Source organism: Eschrichtius robustus, chromosome 1 (genome assembly GCF_028021215.1).
Source record: "Eschrichtius robustus isolate mEscRob2 chromosome 1, mEscRob2.pri, whole genome shotgun sequence".
In the NCBI taxonomy this organism is placed as follows: Eukaryota; Metazoa; Chordata; class Mammalia; order Artiodactyla; family Eschrichtiidae; genus Eschrichtius; species Eschrichtius robustus.
The window spans coordinates 84,492,309-84,512,750 of NC_090824.1; the positions used below are offsets into that span (position 1 = coordinate 84,492,309).

General features: G+C 39.1%; 1 protein-coding gene across 5 annotated transcripts in view; it reads left to right on the forward strand.

Annotated features, from left to right (window-relative positions):
* The window catches only part of CDIN1 (CDAN1 interacting nuclease 1), a 259,336-nt gene that overhangs the window by 104,714 nt on the left and 134,180 nt on the right, over window positions 1-20,442 (forward strand). For 4 of the 5 annotated variants that reach the window (XM_068535327.1, XM_068535309.1, XM_068535299.1 and 1 more), the window contains exons 9-10: window positions 9,788-9,853; window positions 10,464-10,569. In XM_068535327.1, the coding sequence (XP_068391428.1) occupies window positions 9,788-9,853; window positions 10,464-10,569 (172 nt within the window). Of the gene's footprint in view, window positions 1-9,787; window positions 9,854-10,463; window positions 10,570-15,910; window positions 16,252-20,442 lie in introns of those variants that run through there. The other variant, XM_068535335.1, reaches the window with a different exon arrangement.

Below are 20,442 nucleotides of genomic sequence, written 5' to 3' on the forward strand. Positions count from 1 at the left end.
AATATTACTCAGCCATAAAAAGTTTTTTTATATAAGAAGAACAACTGAGATGTTCAGCATATGGAAAGAGGGTGAATTAGATAGAAATCACTTTTTAAAATCTGATAAAAAATAGAGTGTATAATGACTCAGAACCAGTTGGAATGGATGACCTATGATGCACCATGAGATACGTTGTAGAACTATGGAGTTCCGATAATATTATGAAGTATCTGATCATATTGATCACTCAGTGACCAATACGGCTCGGCCAAGTCTATTGTTTGAAGCCACCGACTGAGCAGTCATATTTTCAAGACTGCTTGGTATTACTCTCTTGGCACCATCTGCTTAAGAGTAGTCAGGCCCTCGGCACCACCTCTTTGCTTCGACTAGCTTTTCTCTGCTTCCTTCCTGAGGACTAGAAGACCCCACCAGGGAGGAAAAGCAAAGGGCTTACTCATGGCTTAAAGTAGTCCCAGGTCCTTGACTCCCTTGATTCCGGGAACTGAGTGCACTAGACTGGATTGGCCATGGCTGACAAAGGCAGTGCAGAAACACGCCAGGGAGTCATTGCCATTTGCATACGGGTTCAGAAAAGGGACTTAATATGGAAGGATCCCATCTATTCCTCTGTGCTCTAAGATCTAGAGGTAATTACTTTATTGAGGCATACTAAAGATGATACTTAACTGGTGTTTTAGCTGGCTTCATGTAGCCTCAGTCCTGTTTTGAAGCATTTCCTCATCAGCATACGAAGAGGTTGCTATTCTATGCACTTTAAGTGTTTTAATGTAATACTGAACTAATACATGTTTATTTATGGTTAAAACATGAAAATTCAAAGCTTTGTATGGAGTATTGTTATGGGGTTGTTCTTTTACCTTGTAAATACCCCTTCACAATGATTAATCATATCTAAAGTACTGTACCAGGTAAATTTAGATAGATCATCAAAAATACTGGTATATAAATAGATCACTAAACGTACTTTATGTTTTCTTGTTTACATGTGTACACCGTGAATTTTGTTGCAGAGACATCGCAAACGTGTTTGTTTTACTTTGATTTTTTTTAATAAGTGAAGGTAAAATCAATCTCTTTCCCTCCGTGTCTCTGTCTCTCTCCTTCCCTCCCTCCCTCCCTCCTTCAAATCTGGACTACTTTCAAAAGACAAGGATTCTTATTGTTTATATATTACCCCTTCTTAAGAATTATGACTTCCTGAAATTTTTTATCTCATTTAAAATTTTCCACCCATTGTGCTCGATATGTCATTTTATAAAATACATGTTTTATCTGACCTCTGTAAAAGAGAGGTCAGATAAAAGAGAAAAATAAAAATAAATCACTTTTATCTTAACCCTAATAATTTCTTAAATTTTCTTGATTTATAGCCATGTACTGAGCAGTTGCTATGGCACAAGATTTAACCAGGCACAATTGGAAAGAAAGAGAGTCCTTTTCATTGAAGATTTGGGTGTACTCATGGATTTATCCTATCTTGTAAATGTATCTATTTTGTGCTTCTCAAAATGTATATTGTATTAAGAGGAGTCAACGTTGAATAAATGACTTTAGTTTCTCCAACAGGAAAATATATTTTATTCACATATTTGTTCGAAAAATAAGTTACTGAGTCAGGTACTATTTTAGGCATTAGACATAAGTCAGATAAAGTCCCTGCTTTTGTAACGTTATGGTCTAGTAGGGAGACAAGTGACAAACAAATGATTACAGGTAATTTCTAGCAATTTTCTCAGAGTTCTTGTAATTCTTTTATTCATTATTCATTCATTCTTTTCAGTTAACTTTTGTCGCGTGTGTTCTCTGCATGCCAGGAACTATACACTAATGACTACGAGGGTGATGACAAACGCTCCCGCCGTCCGGCTACTCACACTCACACACACTATTGCCTTGTCCGTCCCAGTAAGAATGCAGTTTCATCTAGTGCATCTCACTTGATTGTCTTGATAGTGAAAATACATTCAAGGCTGTTATCCTGCTTCTCCTATGAAATTTTTGAAAGAAAGGTACAGATTATATTAAAAATCAATAGCTACCCTTTACATATGAAGAAAATGCTACTACTGACTCATAAGCTACTTTTCCTGAAGTGGTGATAGAATTCTACTTACTCATCTGTTCTCTCTCAGCGGCCCCTTCCTGCTTCCATGTGCTTCTCGGACAGCTAGTTGAGCTCATTAGCTTGGCTGTCTTACCACTAAGCTAACCACTCTTTCTTTCGGTGCAGCAGACAGTTACCTTTAGTACTTGCTATGGGCAGGTACCATTAGGGATTAAAAAAAAAAAAAAAACTTGAGTCAAACATGGAGCCTTCCAGGAAAATTTCAGATAAGTAGAGGTCAGTTCTTTCCAAGGATAGTTAATTTAGAATGAATATTTATTGATCGGCATTTAAAGTCTCAGAAAATGTGAAGATCCTGCTGCCCACTTTTAGGCTTGGAAGCACAAAGAACCCCTTCTTAAACTTAAAATTGACCAGTGTCACTTGTGACCATCCTTATCCCCTCTGCTAAAAGTTTGTTCCATTTCTAATATCAGTGAAATACAAAATGTATTATGTCTACCGATGGAGATGTTTTAATTTGTATCTCTCAAGTAATTAATGAAACCACATTTTGTTATATCCTCTCTCTGTCTCTGTCTCTCTGTCTGTCTGTCTCTCTCTCTTTTTTGAGGGGGTGAGGGGAGAGATTTGGACAAAAGGCAAGGGAGGAAAGGAAAATAGTGACAGCCAGAAGATGACAAGACTGTTTGCACTGTTAGGGAAGATATGAAAGAGCTTGTACCAAAGACTGAAGACGAACCATTCATCCTCCATGGGTTGGCATATCTCCAGGTCGGAGGGACTTTCATTAGTGACTTCCACAGCCACTGTCTGGTGCAAATTCTTGTTAAGTTTGGCTTAATAAGGATGGCTCTGGAGTTATTTTATTCTTTCCAGTGAATGTTGCCCTGTTAGTAGAAGCTAACAATTATTTTGAGTGACACCTGAGAGACATTTGCTTCATCCCTTCCTCACCCTACCATGTTTGGTCTTGCCTTATGACAAGCCAGCATATTTTACATGGGTGCTTTTCTAGCATTCATGTATTACTCTGTGGAACTCTAGGAGGGTGTAATCTGTAAAGCCAAATAGGCTTAGTGAAGGATGTCCCTTGCTGTAAGAAATTAGGATCTTTGTTTCTAAGAGTTCATCTACTCCTGCTGCTTTATTCCCCACCTGAAGCAACAGTGCTCTGGGGAAGTGATTATGATGTGACAAACGGGGGATTATGACTTTAGGTGAAGAATAGGCAGTGGGAATAGATGAGATTTAGAATACTAGGATTGTGTTTACATGCAGATGTTAGCAGTAGAGGATAAGAGACTAGAAATAAAACATATGGTTATATGGGCTAAAGGGAACTGAGATGGTTGGGTATTTCAGAAGGTATCAACTATTTAAATTCCTAACTAAAGGTTAAAAATTAGATGCAGTTTTCAGGGTAACAGGAACATTATATTGGGGGCAGGATGTGGAGAATCTGGGGCCTGTTCTTCCCTTCCTGAAGAAGTTGGCAAGGTGAGGGACCATCTTTACTTACTCGCCTTATTGAATATGCTTGTGCACGCTTCTCCCTGGGACCAAGAGAAAAGAACCACAGACATGTGTATGCTGCTGAAAGACAGGTTCTTTGGAACTTTGAAGACAGGTTACCCTGTCCACTTAATGATGGTAGTCTTCCTGCTTCAGGCCCACAGCTCTTCAGTCACCATTGCTCTGGTTAGATAACTCGCATCTGCCAATATCTGCTTTCCTGGCCACTGGTGATAAATTAAAACTTTTGGTTGTAAGTGACAGAAATCCAGTCCAACTAGATTATATGCACACACAAAAAAGGAGAATTTATTAGTTCAGAGATATACCCGTGAAGTCCAAAGGAGAAGTTTGCTTCTGGTGTGTCTAGAATCCAGAAGACAAAACAATGTCGTCAGTTCTCCTCTTTTTTCCCTTTTGTGTTCTTTTTTGCCCTGTTGGCTTCATTCTTAGACAACAAAGATGATCCCTGGCAGTTGCTAATTCGTTTACTCTTGAGAGTTTGTAATCCCAGGGAACAGCGGTGCTTCTCGTTGGCCTCATAATGAATCTTAGAAAGGGCTCTGATCGGCTCTTCTGGGTCAAGTGTCCACTCCTGTGGCCAGTGGTTGGGGGGGCGGGAGGACCGCCCACCAGAATCACATTGTGAGAGTAAGGTGGCAGTGCCAGACAGGGCAGAGTACAGGACAGAAAAATTCAAATATCTCACCCCACAGAAAATTAGCCACAGGTTGGAGCTTTATTCCCCATAACCAAAAGGCATCGGGGGTCAAATCTGTTACTGTTATTGTTGGATTGGTTCCTTGGTCCTGTGTGTTTGTGTATCAGGTGTGTAGGGATCACTTTTATGTCTCAGAGCTGCTAATATGCCTCCCTCCATTGAGATTCGTTCAGGGACAATAGGGTCTTAACGTCAGTGACTACACCTCAAAGAGCTGGGGCAGACAAAGGGTAACATTCATCCATTCCACAGAATTTTGGAGTTAGAAAGGGCTCTGTGACCATCCCATCCCCCTGTTCTGTTTAGTGGAAACTTGCCCCGGACCTTTCATCAGAGTTATTGCCCTCCCCCTCCCAATAACTTGCCCTGAATTCTTTTTACTCTACCATGCTGATTTGTCCCTTCTCTTGTGGCATTAAACCAAAAGAACTTAGAGCGATGCAGTATAAACTATGGAAGAGTTTTGCTTTTGTCGTCCATGTTCATGTCCTCTGTCTCCACAGCCGCCAGTCAGCAGGGGCCAGCCTACCCTGCCTCACTTTGCACTGTCCTGGCTTGTGACCTCCCATTTGTTTCCTATCTTTAGGGCACTTCAATTTTCACAAGTATTGTCCCCTAAAGGCATAAGCAAAGGACAAGGTCAGAGCAGTCAGTTGTATTCCTTATTAGTGGCTTTGATAAGAGGCTTTGGGGGAAGAGGTTAAAACTAATGGCTGTAAAGAAATTTTTAGGTTCTCTAAAGATTTCATTCATCTGTGTTATCGCTCTCCCCATTAAATGCATATCTCTTCTGCGTACCTTTGCACGTGGTTTGCATAGCATAGTAACATCTATTACCAAAACCCTGCTAACTTCTTAAATTGGAAAGGCTGTGAAACTTACTCTTAGAGAATATATAAATATGGGATGCAAAGGTCATAGCACCAATTATTGAATGAGACGGTGTTTGGGGGGGGAAAAAAACCCAGAAAAACAAGATACTAGAGTAGAAAAGATATACTGTAGTTTTCACTTGTATTGATGTGTATTTTTTGCCCTTCCCCAATTTAGTAAAAATGGAACAGGTGTTAAAAAGTTTCTTTTTGTACGAGGTATTTTAACCTAGCATTTTAGAAACGTTTTGACAAATTCATAGATAGAAGACCATGTCAGAATATTATTTTTCTTTTCATTTTCAGATGTCATGAACTGGAATTGTACATAATTTCTCTGGGAAATAACTGTATTTCTTAAATTTAAAATCTTTTAAGAAAAAAAAAAAAAAGAAAACCTCAGACTTCTTCTTGGCAGTCCTCATGTCGTGCTATGATTCTTAAGTATATGTTAACTAGTTTCAGATGTGTTTTGTTCTCTGACTCAAAATCACCCCTTTATTTTAAAAAAAGAAATTGTGTAATCAGTACTTAATTGCTTTGGATATTTTGGGCATTTAGAGGAGAGGGTAATTAAAGGTCCTGAGAAATTAAACTTTCACAGTGTTCTTTACATGTGTGTGATTCCTTTTTAAAAATGTCCTCTAAAGGCAAGCTTGGCAACTTAAAAACAAATGAAGATCTGGATTGTTTTTTTAAATGTAACATCAGTTTTATCTGTGGATGCAGTTTCATTGGTTTTTTAGTTCCATTGAAGAAAGGATCATTAAGATGCTAGAAATCAAGAGATTTCGTTCGTCTCCTCTTCAGTCAGGTGTCAACTAAATACTACCCAACAGATAGCCATCCCCTCTCTTGCGTTTCCAAATCTTTTAGGAGGAAAATGAGAAAATTTTCCCCACTTCATAAGTATTACACATGATCAAATTTAAATATTTGCCATAATTAAGAGTGGTATATGGTCTGTTGGGACAAACCAGTAATTGATTGTGGTGGGCTCTTGTCTATATCTGGCTATTTGAGAGGCCCAGGTGTTGGCAGTCACTTAACTTCTCTTGGCCTCTTTTATCATGTATAAACTGGAAGGTTGGAAGACTTTACAAGCTCAGAAATACTGTGTTTCTTAAGGCACACATTATCTAAATACCCTACATTTTGTAGATCTAGAGGCTAACAAGTCTGCTTTTAAGTGAGAATATTCTTATATTAACTTTGATAATGAACACTTGAACTATGACATTAACAAGCCTGTACTTATGAAATATATTAGGTGTTTTTAATATACCTTAAATCAGAAGAGCCCTACTTCATATTTGCTACATTCACTGAATAAGTTAGGTATACAGAATTTGGAGATTGATTTCATATTGATCCCCAGCAATTCTGGGAAGTTATACTAAAAATACTATTCTAAAACATTGCTGCTACTCTTTTTTTTCCCCTTTCTAACTAATGTTATTCTTTCTTTTTTCTTAATCCTGATCATTTTTTCTTGAAGAAAACAGCAGGTTACTTAAACATCCAGTTTTCCACCTGGGAAGTTCAAAGAATCATAAGTAACCACTTGGTTCCAATATGTACAAAAAGCTCTAAAAACATGGATGAAACTTATGATTCCCAAGGAAAATATAAATTGCAAAACTGACTATATAAGAGATGAAAATCTAAACAGATCAGTAGCCATAAAAAAAAAAGGGAAAAGTAACCAAAGAGCTACCCACTGTAGTAGCAGCAGGCCTAGATTGCTTATTATGGGGAATTCTGCCCAAACTTTAAGGAATGGATAAATCCAATGTTATTTAAAATACTACAGACCAAAGAAGAAGGTAGGAAAACTTCCCATGAGTAGTCCCTTCCTTGATGATCAAGATGCACCTCAGAGCAGGCAGCTGGGGCCAGGGGTGAAAGATAGCAGTGAAAGTCGTCAAATACAACCTTGAACTTTGGGTCACTTTTGTTGTCTCTTAAATCAGGCAAGAAAATTATTAAGTCAGTCTAGGTGGGCTTTGCAGAAAACATGGGTATTCTTAAAAATGCATTTATATTTTACTCAGTTACCCTTTTGAGTCTTAAATATGTGCCAAGCATATGTTGGTGGTGAGAATGGGGCAGTGCATAGGCCCGGGATTTGGGAGACAGGCACATGCACAATGAGACAAGGGAATGAACAAAGAAGGAGGCAGAAGGGAAGTCATGTGGGATGATGACCGAGCCATAACCTCGAGATCCTAGAGTTGGAACCCTGACCCACCCAGTGGTCAACCAAATTTTAAATCCATACCCAATGGTTTGGATAATGATCCAATGGTAAGAAATCTTTGAAGGTCTGGGAGCCAGGAAAGGAGCATAATGCAAAGGCCAGGAAATCAGGTCAGATGGATGGGGCTGACCTTAAAAATCTCCCAGTAGGATGATCCATGATAGAAACTTCCTTCTCCTGGGACCTAGACCAGATGAGCAAGGCCACCTGTTCATAAATGCTACCTCCTATACTTGTACTCTCATCTTCTCTGAACTTTGCCAAGTTGTACCCTCCTCCTTTCTTAGGAAATCTAGGTTGAAAGAAATAGTGTGAAGATGGAAACAGGGCAGGTAAGGCAGTGAGAGTTTAGAAAATAAACAGAGAAGATACCCAATACATAATAACATAGTACTTCAGATACGTGGAATAACCTCTTTTTAAAAAAAAAAAAAAAGCGTAATATCTGGTGGTGACACAGACTTCTAGAAACTGTCCTTTGAGTACAGTTACTATTGAATCAACTTCATATTGAGAGGGAGGGAGGTGGGGAGGTGGCATGGAGAAAGCATTTGAATACTCTTGTACTTTGAGGTTCTCCACAGAAAGATGGGAAGATTCCCTAGCCTCACCTGATGTTTATCTTCAGGAAATTTAAATTGTAGGTATTGTGTTAGTAATTTTGGTGCAGTGAACAAGAGTGTAGCATCTGCCTTTTAAGGGATTTTAGTGTGTGCGTTTGGATTGCTTGGTGACCTTTGAAATTTTGTTTTGAGCTGCTGTCAGAAACATAATCATTTTTCTTTCTGAAACAGATTTTAACATCTGCAAAGGTTGATCAAGCTAGGATAGTTTTAATAAAATATTAATCTCTCTTTTTTAATGTCAACTCAGCTTTTAAAACTGTTCATCAGCTACCTGAAACATCAGCTCAAGGCACTTGGGTTGATTTAATAAATGCCTTTTCCATTAAACATTCTTGTAGCCAGAATGCATTTAGAGGATAGAAATTTTTTCAGTCTTGTTCATCCACAGTCCAGTTTTCCAAATTCTCTTGTTTTTAAAGTAAGATTAATTTTATTTCCTTATTTCAACAGTTAACTTAGAATTTTTTATATTTCAAGCAGGGGAGATTGTTTCAAATTCTAGCATCAGTTCTTCAAAATTTGGATAAAGGATAACAACTGTAACCAAATTTAATTTAAATATCTGGTTTAAATATGTGTCTTGTCATTAAAAGGTTATTTACGTTTAAAATGCTGACCTCTCAAGATGTACACAGGAGTGTTCTAAAACAGAGTTTCTGAACATTGGCCATGAAACCACTGTCTTGGCCTGACAAATGGATTGGAAATAAGCTACCCAACAACTGGGAATGGGCCATTAATTTTAATCAAAGGTGATGCAGGAAGGCGAATGGGATGCATGACAATGTCAACAGCTCAGTAGGTGTTAAGAGACCACACAGCCTTCCTTGTTACTTGGTTGGGCCATTAGTTGGGGTTGGGTGAAGACAGAAAGCCATGTCTGGAATTGAATGACCAGGTCACTCCAAAATCTAACAGAGAACTGCTCATTTCAGAATCACCTTGTAATGCCGTTAGAAGTCAAGGACAGCGTGTAGAAAATATTGGAGGACTTTTTTTTTTTTAACCAAGGACCTAGGTAGTTTTTTCCAACTTTGTCAAGCACTCTGTTTTCCTGCCTCCTTTCCTCCTGAATGGCTCATTGATATTTACAGAGGATCAAGAAATCGAACAGACTTAGAAAAAAATCTCAAAGCCTGTTTGCTTTTCAGAATTACATATTGTGAGTTGTAAAACTTTGGTAAATGCCAGAAACAATAGCTCACCAAAGGTATTAAGCAGGGTAATTAATTCTCTGTGGGGATCTCACTGTCCTTGTCTCTTTCTTATGTTCTTGTATGTAGGAATAGTTTCACTAATTGAAACTAAACTTTCTTAATTGCTTTAATGAAAGCATTTGTTTTATAATTGTAAAGGCCAATGTCAATATTGGCTTCATAACATTAGTGATATTCATGGTGGTAGAAGCCTTTTCTTTTAATCAGTAAGTATACTTCATTATTTTGAGTATCTTCAATTATAAGAAAGGTAGCGTATGACAGCTTGAATTAATGATGTTTATAATAAAGACATAAAAATGCAGAAGGGACAAAGAGGCAAAATGCCTCTATGCTTCCAGTTTGTTACGAAAGTTCATTTATTCCAACACAGCATTGCATATATAAGAATGATATGTATGACTGCATTAGTAATTTTTACACATTTTTAAGAAAGAAAAGCAATTATATTGCTGTCTTGTTAATGGAATACTGTGATAAGTAATAGTATTTGTTCATCCTGTAGATGAAGATCAGCTCCGTGCAAAGGGTTATGACAAAACACCAGACTTTATTTTACAAGTACCCGTTGGTAAGTCCTTAAACTCTGCTATGCATTTGTTTATAGAGAAAAGGGATGTGTTTTTCCCATAGCTTTGAAAAAAAATTGTGTTGATGTTAGCAAATGTTACCAGAGAATCTAGATTAGCTTGATAATTTTGTTATCTAAAAGTGTGAAATAATTGCAAAAGATTATTTTAAAATAGCAGAAAATTATAGGTTTAGAAGAAACCTATGCCTTAAAAACTTTTACATGTATTTGAGAAATAAACATGTGTTCTAAAGACATTTTGGTTACCGTTTTCAAGTCATTTCTCTAAGTACTGAATTTTTAACACAGGGTTCTATTGAAAAGCCAGGCTCACCTTGGTTTGCTTTCACATTACTTGTCAACTTATACAGGCAGTCTCAGAATAGGAGAGGGACTTTTGTAAATGACGAAAATAAAAGGGATGTGATTGTAGCATAAGTGTTCCTTGTTACGAACATATGCGATGTGTTGTTTTATAATTACATCCATAGATGATGGTGAGGGCTAAGCCTCTGTTCATGAATGTGAAGCATAGAGAGACCCAGACAGAGTTCAGAATTTTCAATTTTCCCTTCCCTTTGCGCTATATTAGTAATGCTTTGTCCCTTAGCTGTAGAAGGGCACGTAATTCACTGGATTGAAAGCAAAGCCTCATTTGGTGATGAATGTAGCCACCACGCCTACCTGCATGACCAGTTCTGGAGCTACTGGAATAGGTAAGGCCCCATTATTTTTCTCTTAAGATAAACGATATTCAGCTGAAATCTCATTAGAAAAAAATATTTTGTTTAGCTGGTAAAAATGCTAGTAGCCTTTGTTTCTAGTAAATACCGAGACTTGATTAATGTATTCATTTCAGGTAATTTCAACTTCTTTGCTTTCATAATGTAGCTTCATTTTTTTAAAACGAAAAATCTCTGCATAAGGTCAAAATTAGTGTAGACGCCATTTTCCATTTTACAGTGATGATATTGGTGTCACTTAAAATATGAAAATTAGGATGTGATATATATTATGATATTGACACTGACTTTTATCCTCTTGATGTGGAAGTTATGCTTTCTGTCAGATCTTAAAAAAATATTTTGGGCTTCCCTGGTGGCGCAGTGGTTGAGAATCTGCCTGCCAATGCAGGGGACACGGGTTCGAGCCCTGGTCTGGGAAGATCCCACATGCCGCGGAGCAACTGGGCCCGTGAGCCACAACTACTGAGCCTGCGCGTCTGGAGCCTGTGCTCCGCAACAAGAGAGGCCGCGATAATGAGAGGCCCCGCGCACCGCGATGAAGAGTGGCCCCCACTTGCCACAGCTAGAGAAAGCCCTCGCACAGAAACGAAGACCCAACACAGCCATAAATAAATAAAATAAATAAAATAGTGTTTAAAAAAAAAAAAAAAAAAGACCTTCATTTAAAAAAAAAAAATATTTTATCCTCAGCTCTCTGAGGAAAGTATCCAAACGATATGAAAGATCAAAACAAATTACCTTCCAGAGGTAGAAAATAGTTTACCTACCAACTTCAACCAACATTCCCAAAGGCATGGAGATCTCAGTGGTTAAGAAAAGGATGGTGTTGGAGGAGGGAGGAGGATGCCATATTACTGAGTACCCACCATGTGTCTGGACCTGCAGATTATCTCAGTTAGTACTCACAAGAAAGTTACTTTTATTCCCATTTTACGGATAACTAAACTGATACTCAGAGAAAATGTAACTATGGGTACAAGTAGTTATCATGCATTGTCTTTCTCACGTCTAAATCTGAGCTATTTTTAGCACAACTCTATTGTAATTTACAGTACAACTGTTAAAACTTTGGCCTTTGCTATTATTGAAGTCCCAAGCTTTCACACCACGTATTTTTTACCCCTTAGATCAGAAGGGGGGTCAAGGGGTAACCTTCCTAGATTAACTGTGTTCCTCGGTCACTGGCCAACTGTAAGAATACAATAATAAGATGACATTGGTCCAATCATTAAGGAGAGAGACAGTAGCATCTGTGGACAGTAGTCTTACCCTGGAAAAAAACAGTGACAGCCTACAGAATTTGGCATTATATTGTTACTCAACTTTACAAAAGGCCAGTGGACCTCTCCCGTAGCAGATGTGCTAAACTAAGCCCACTTTTTGCCATGGTAACAATGATCATGACAAAATGCTAAATGTAATGGTTTTCTTGATTTTCTTGTGTAATTGTGCATAGCATCCGAGCTTTACTTTACAGGGATGGAGGAGAAAAGTGCAAAATGTTTTAGAAATCAATGCTGCTTCAGCGTTTCCTGTCTTTTATTCAGCCATTATTCAAATCAGCAGTAATGTGACAAATTGAATTTCAGATTTTTAGCAATTTTATGATGAGTTTGAAATAGTGAAGAAAGCATCATTTTTGATAGTATAGGGAAAGCAATGACAAGAAAATTAAATTGCATAAGTTTAGGTTGCTAAGGGATTTTTTAAAAACTGGTAAGCTCAATCATTATGCGTTGAGACTGTCTCCCCACTTTGGTACTGATCAAGCCTTTTATGAGAAACAATTAGAATTTGAATCCCAAATAGTAGAGCTTACTTAAAAATTCCAAAGGCACATCTTCATTCTAAAACAACTCAACTGTTGTTTGAATGTCTACTCTATGCTTAGCCCTCCCCATTTTAGAGGCTGATTAAATAATCAAGTCACATGTATGGTAGACCTATGGATTATTCACATGGCCGGAGGGGCATCTGAGCAATGGATAACTTAATAGTTTGACTTGGACTGGATTTTGGATTATTTTGTTGCCTGCTGCTGTTTTAAATTTTAATGATGTTTTATTTACACTACTATTGACTTACATTTCCTAAACACATTGTGTGAATGTATACCAGCTAAGTGGACATAGTTCATTTAGGGCGTGTTGTGTGGTAAGGGAAAGCCAGCCTCAGTTTTGAGTGTTCCAGATCATTCAGGGGGGGAATGCTCTACACAAAAGTCACTAGTTCACCAAATGTCTGCAGAGAGGCCAAGAAATGCAGGTCATGCTGACATTCAATATGGAACATAGAGGCATTTACTTGGATATAGAATTTTGGTTGTAATAATGATACAGACTTATCAGTGATGAGGCATTTTGACAGAAGGAGAACTTAGCGCAGTTACAAAAGTTTGGGATCCTACTTTTTTTATATTTTGCCTCAACTCAACTCACACAGCAGTCGTTAAAGTTCTTCAGAGTAGGAAGAAATCTTTCCCACCTATAGGTAGCCTTTCAAGGAGGCTGTTGGTTGGCCTTTGGGTTAATTGCTTTATTTGTATGATAAGCCTCTAGTCAACATAAGAACTGTTTTCTAGTGTCACACTATTTTTCTTTTTTTCTTCTAGTTTTATTGAGATATAATTGCTGTACAGCACTATGTAAGTTTAAGGTATACAGCATAATGATTTGACTTACAGACATCATGAAATGAAAAAATTGTCACATTATTTTTAGATTAAACATTGGATTTTATGGTAAGACTGTTCAATGTTTGTGGAATCATAATCTTATCTAAGCCTATTTTTCCACATAAATAACTACAGAGCCCCTACGTTTTAGTTGAATATTTCTCTAAGAGTTTTGTTTTTATGTAAATTAGTATTCTTGCTCAGCCTTTCAGCAGCTCCTTATCACACCCTGCCTCTGTATTAAAACATACTCTTTTTTTGGCTTCCAAAAGATATTATTCTCGGTTTCTTCCCCACACACCAGCAACGTACTCTGTCTCCTTTGCTATCTCTTCTTCCTCTTCCCAGCTCTAGACTGGAAGGCCCTGGCACTCAGGGCTCACCCCTCCTCCCTCTTCTGTCTACATTCTTCCTGGGTGTTCCCTGGAAGATCTCACCAGAGACTGTGGCTTTATCTTCCATCTCTATGCTGCCATCTCCTAATTTTTACCCTCAGCCCTAAGATTCCCCCTGAGTATACATTTGTTCATCTATCCAGCTGGCTATTCAGTATCTCCTCCTGGTTATCTAATAGGTATCTCAGCCTTTACATGTCCAAAATTAAACCCTTGACTTTCTTCCCCAAGCTTGTTACTCCCCCATTTCCTCCCAAGCTCAACTAGTGGCACCACAATATCTCCAGATCTTCAACCCCGAGTATCATCACCAATCCATCAGCAAGTCCATTCAGCCCTACCTTCACCACGTCTCAAATTGTGCCTTGTATCACCACCCCACCTGCTGCTGCCTCAGTGTCTGTAAGCGTCTCCTGGACTATTCCTGTAGCTTCCAAACTGGTCTCCTCAGCACTCAGCACTTGCACTCCTGAGGTCGTGTTTCATACCCCAGCCAAATTGACTCTTGGAAAACATAAATCAGATTGGGTCGCTTCCCACCACATTTAAAATAAAATCCAAACTCTTTACCGTGACATTCAGAGCCCTGCATGATCTACCTCTCACCACCCCCACTTCTGTCCACACCTGCCCCTCTCCTCTCACCTAAGGTTCTCTCTGTCTCTTATAATTCCTTGGCCACGCTGACTTTCTCTGTCTTCCTTGAATCTACACTGCTTGTTCCTGCTTCAAGACCCTCACTCCCGCTAATCCTTCTGCTTGGAACTGTCTTCACTTGGATCTCCACATAGCTTGCCCTTTATGACATTCAGGTGTCTGCTCAAATTTCCTCTCCTCAGGGGGGGCCTTCCCTAACCACCCAGTCTAGAAGGCATCACCCTCAGTCATCCTCTCTCCTCACTCGGCTCTACTTTTCTTCATAATACTTACTCCTGTCTGAGTGAATGAATAGACAGTAGTTGGAAACATTTATACAAACACCAATTTACTTGGTTTGAAAGAGCTTTACCTTTTATATTGCTATTTCTAATTATGACACGTAGGGTGCAGTTCATTCCTTTGTAATCAAAGCTTCAAGAATTTTCCCCAGCTTAATTAACCTCAAACAAATTTAAATTTTGCAATGTAGTCACCTTCCCTAAAATCAGATATTGAGTACTGAACATAAGCTGCCTTTTCAGCAAGTGGGCCCTCATCCCAGGTACGATCTTGATTAAAGAACTCCTCAGAACTCTCCAGTTCTGTGGGGTTAAAGGAATGCCTCTGAGAAGCAGCATTTGAACCGTAACATAGCCCCAAATTATATAGGGCTATGCCTACAATTGTATAGAAAATGCATATATATTTACATATATCTATCTCATATACTTAGGGCTATCTATATACAAATTGTATAAAAAACCATATTATGCAGTTGGAAACAAAAAATACCTTTTCGTCCTACTTGTCTAGTCAAAAGGTGGGTTCTTTGACAATTTGACCTACATTACTAAGTTTATTTTCTTATTGAGATGGTGACAGGTAAAGAAGAAACTAATTCTACAATGTGAGGCCAGAATATACATGGGTTCTAACTTGTGGCCTTTCAAAGAAGCAGAAGCAGACACACCCTATGCTCACTTTAGTGGTTGGCGATAAAGTGGGTCTGTTTGGATGAAAATACTGATGACTCTAAATTACAAAGAACCACATGCAACCATACAGCGCATGAACAATGCCCAACAGCACTGAGTCAAGAACATGGAAATCTCAGCTGTTAAGTTCAGCCCTGTCATCTGCCATTCTGGGCACACTGTCATCAGTGGAATCTATTTAAAACTAAAGTGCACTTGGTAGATATACCTCTCTACTTCTCTCAAAGAAGATCTAAGCTTACTGACTGGAAAGAATAAGGCAAAGTTTTGTTTGAGCATGATTTTCCAGTTTAGTGATCCTTGATGTAATGGGAGGAATCTATCCTGTTCCTGGGTTTGAATCCAGGCTGTGCCACTCTCTGGTCCCATGACTGGGAGCAACTTGCTTAACGTCCCTGAGCCTTTGTTTTTTCCTCAACACGATGAGGTTGATAACACCTTCTTCACCATATTGTTGTGCAGAGCAGTTATTTAATACATATAAAGCACTTTCACAGTGCTTGGCAGTCAACAAATATACTCTCCTCTGTCTCTTTTTTCCTGTGTATCACTGTCTGATAGAATTTAGAAGTCTTCTGAGTAGATGTTTTAATTTCCTTCTTTGCCAGATAAACTCCTACTCGGCTAACTTCAGCACTCAGCTTGACTGACATCTCTTTGGGAAACCTTCCTGCAGTTCACTATTGCGTTCAGTGCCCCTCCTGTGTTCTGCTAGTAAGTTCATAGCATTTGTCAAATACTGTAATTGCTTGTTTACTTGCCACTCTCCTCCAGTTAATATATTGAGTTACGTCCTACCTGTTTGTTTTATCCAACATCAAATGCCCAGAAGCTGGTGGAATGCCTGGCATATAGGTGCCAGTAGGTGATCAGTAGATATTTATTGAACAAATAAATATATGAATGGATTTTCTGATGCATAACAGACAAAAACATTTTGAATCAACCATTAAGGATTTTGTTAGACATTGTGACATTAAAATACAGTAAGACCAAAATTTTTTCTTTGAGAATGCCATCCTAAGGACAGTGAGAAAAATGCCTCATTTTTCTAGAGAACTTTTATAGACTTTTCAGATGTATAGACTTTGCAAATCTGTATCATGAAATATAGCATGTTTATTTACATACGAGTTTTAAAATAGAAAATAACCGATAAGTGGCAAATGCATTTTATGAAGGTTTTTAGGCAAGTATTTTTAATCTTATATTGATTATTTGCTTTCACAAAACTTCAGCAAGGTCTCTTGTTTGATATTTGACATGGAATGCCTTGAAAATCCTGAGCAGAAGCTATTCTCTAGTTTCTTTAGGGGCTGCGTGAAACTGGGCCCACCTTAACACTTGCGGGCCTAGGACAAGAGTATGAATGGAGGCCTATATACAATGTGCCCAAATATTTAAGGTTGTGTGTCAAGTTAACAGACAGTAAATAAAATCTGTTTTATCCTGCATGAAGATCTGGAAGTTCAGATTTGCATTAAGAATTCCTGGACTTCTTGGAGATCCAGGCTGCATATGACAGTGTAGGATAGGAGTAGGTGCCGCCACTGCACAACCCATCTCCCTTTTTTTATCACCTTTGGCTCTGTCCTACACCTGGGAAGGTTTTAAGCACAGCCCAGCCTGCACATCCAAGCTCCATGTATTGATACCTTCCCACAAACCTCTGCCCTTGGTCATCTCTCAGGCCAGAGGTGCACACTGTTGTGGTCTGCCCTCTTATCAAACAGGCAGGCCCTGAGAGTGGTCTCAGGACTATTTGATCAGGAAGTTCTGAGGTCCCTGGTAACACGGAGTGTGACTTAGAAAGGTATTGGAGGGAACAGACATCAGGTGAAGATGTTCCCTATGCTCTGCAGTCTCCTCACCCCATGGGCTGTGGTACAACCAGAGGAGGCCAGAGCAGAATCCTCTAAAGTTTGGGTCCAGGCCATGGACCCCTCTTGACTGGGACTAAAGGTATCAAAGGAAGCAAGTATATTTGTCTTCCAAAGTCATTTCTTGTGCTGATGTTAGGATATGAGGGGAGATGAGCACCAGAGGAAATATGGCCTTGATCACATTTATGTCTCACTGAAAAGATGGAGAGCTGAGTTCCATCTGTGGGATCTTTGAACCTTTGGCTCCAGAGAGTCTACCCTCCTAGAGGCAATGGTAAGCTAATACCTTCTGCCACAGGAATCGATTTGACTTTAGTTCTTACCTCTAAGTATTTTTTAAAGATTGGTTATTTACTCAATGGTTTAGTGATTGCTTTCTCTGGGCTGTGCTAACCTGAGAGGCGAGGCATTTAGAATGGGGCTGCCAAGCAGTTAGAGTTAAGGAAGGTATTTTTCAGAGGATGTCCAAAAGTTTTTCCTGTATGAAGGTACTTCCAGGAAGCCTGCAATTAGCCAAATCACAGATTTCCAGTTATTTCAGTCTTGTTAACAACAAGGCTGATCACATCTGTCTTAGGTTGGAGAATGTGCCTCAGCTATAGAAGCTCTTGCAAACCTTCAATTACAGCAGCCTCAGAAGGCACTGCTGCCGTATGCTAACAAGCAGTCATCACCAGCAACAAGAGACAGATTGACTAATAATTAGCAAATGGACTGGAGAGGGCCTCTCTGAAGGTAAAAATATAATAATTTGCTTTTCCATCTCTTATAGTGGTACTGGTTGTGAGATACTGATGTCTCATTGTTCCAGAGAAATACTTGACACTGTTATTAGCTGGAGTAACCTCGAAATATTTTAAAAGGACAAAGGAAGTGTCTTCTGTGTAGATAGTACTTTTATGAGTTCTCATAATGGTTAAGTACCATTTTTTTCTGCATTTGGAATATGAATAGCAAGAACTTTGCCCACCACAGAATTCATATTTTCTGCCATTGTTAATTGTTTTCAATGTTGACTTTAAATACAAAACTGAATGAGGAATAGAAATGTTGTCTTAGGCCGTTGAAGTGGTATTTGCAATAAAGAGATAGTGGTTGAGAAAACTGGCATGAGTTAATCAAGGATTAAAGGGAAAGAAAATAGGCTTATAAGGAAATGTTAGTGAATCACAGTTTCTCAGAAAGATGTCTATCTGATTATTACCTTCAAGCATGTACAAGATTTTATTTTAGTTGGGAAGGGATGGTGCCTATTGACCAGTTTCCCAATTCCAGGGGACCAAAGAATTGTTGAAGGCATAACTCTTCTTGCTGAGCTATTATGATAGAGTTAATATGAATCACATATGTTTAAGAAGTATTACCACAAATCAAACCAACAAGCAAATGATTGGGTGTCCATTCTAAGGATGGAAACACAACCGTTATGATTGTCCAGAGAGAGTAAGAGAAGAATAAAGGAAGTGACTCAGGAGCACAGAGTCAGGGGCCCAAGGATACAGAGTTCATTTTTGAAAGTAATTTTGGAATAATGGAGATCAGGTTGAAATTGCTGCTAAAATGGCTTGGGGTTTAGGGCAGTGATTCTCAAACTTCACATGTATTAAAATCACATGGTTGGAACTTTTTAAATATTGATGTGAGATTCATCCCTGGAGAACTGATTTAATTGGTGTGTGGTGGAGCCTGGACCTTAGGAGGTTTTTTTTTGTTTCGTTTTGAAAACTTCTGATGATGACGTTGACCTGCATCAAGTTGAAGTCCACTGCTTTACATGGCCTTCATTTGCCAGCTAGCCCCAGCATTCCTAGCCTAGGTGCTTCTACATAGAGTCTTCATGAGAAAAAGGAGAGTTTTATTGAGGAATACTGGTTCAGATCAGCAAACACTTCACAGACACTTGTTAGTCAGTTGGCACCTGGCCTCTGCCTTTGAGGGCTTCATAGTGAGGACTGAGGCAGTAAATTGCAAAGACAGAACCTGAACCCAGGTCTCCCTCTGAACTCATACCTGTGTTCTTTCTGCTCGACCATGCAGCTTAATGTCAGTCATAGTGATAAACCTGTTATAAGAGGCCACTTACTCTGTCACTTAATGCAGGGATCCCCAACACCTGGGCCATGGACCAGTACCGGTCCGTGACCTGTTAGAAGGTAAGCGGCAGGAGGTAAGCAGCAGGCGAGCAAGCGAGCGAAGCTTCATCTGTATTTACAGCCACTCCCCATCACTCTCATTACCACCTGAGCTCTGCCTCCTGTCAGCATTATGGTGGTTGTATAATTATTTCATTATATATTGCAATGTAATAATAATAGAAATAAAGTGCTCAATAAATGTAATGCACTTGAATCATCCCAAAACCATCCCCCACCCAACCCCGGTCCTTGGAAAAATTGTCTTCCACGAAACTGGTCCCTGGTGCCAAAAAGGTTGGGGACCGCTGACTTAATGCGTTTGCTAAGCTGAAGCTAAAAAGCTCTCCAGCATATGAGGCGTAGATATTCACCTTCATGTGGTTCAAGAAAATGGGCCAGACGTTCTCTGTTGCTCTCTCTGTTGCTCTCCTTATTGTATATTCAAAAATGCACATCTGTAGGATTAATACAGAATCCTAAGATATACATACCTATGCACCCAGAACATAATAACCCCTAAATTGTTGTATTTGAAATCTACAGAATCAGAGTTTTTTTATATATGGTACAGAAAAAAGTAAGCATGTAAAATGTCTGTTTTAATAAGTGATGGTGTTTTTAAAAACAGCTTTAATGAGATATAATCGACATACAATAAACTGCACCTTTTTTTTTTTTTTTAATTTATTTTTGGCTGTGTTGGGTCTTCGTTGCTGTGTGAGGGCTTTCTCCAGTTGCGGCGAGCGGGGGCCACTCTTCATCACAGCGCGCGGGCCTCTCACTATCGCGGCCTCTCTTGTTGCGGAGCACAGGCTCCAGACGCGCAGGCTCAGCAGTTGTGGCTCACGGGCCTAGTTGCTCCGCGGCATGTGGGATCTTCCCAGACCAGGGCTCGAACCCGTGTCCCCTGCACTGGCAGGCAGATTCTCAACCACTGCGCCACCAGGGAAGCCCCAAACTGCACATATTTAAAGTATATAATTTGACAAGTTTAACATATGTATAAACTCATAAAATTATCACCATGACAAAGATAGTGACAAAGATACCTACCACCTCCACAAGTTCCTTGTACCCCTTTATAATCCTTCTTCTCAGTCCCTTCAGTTGTCTCTGCACCCA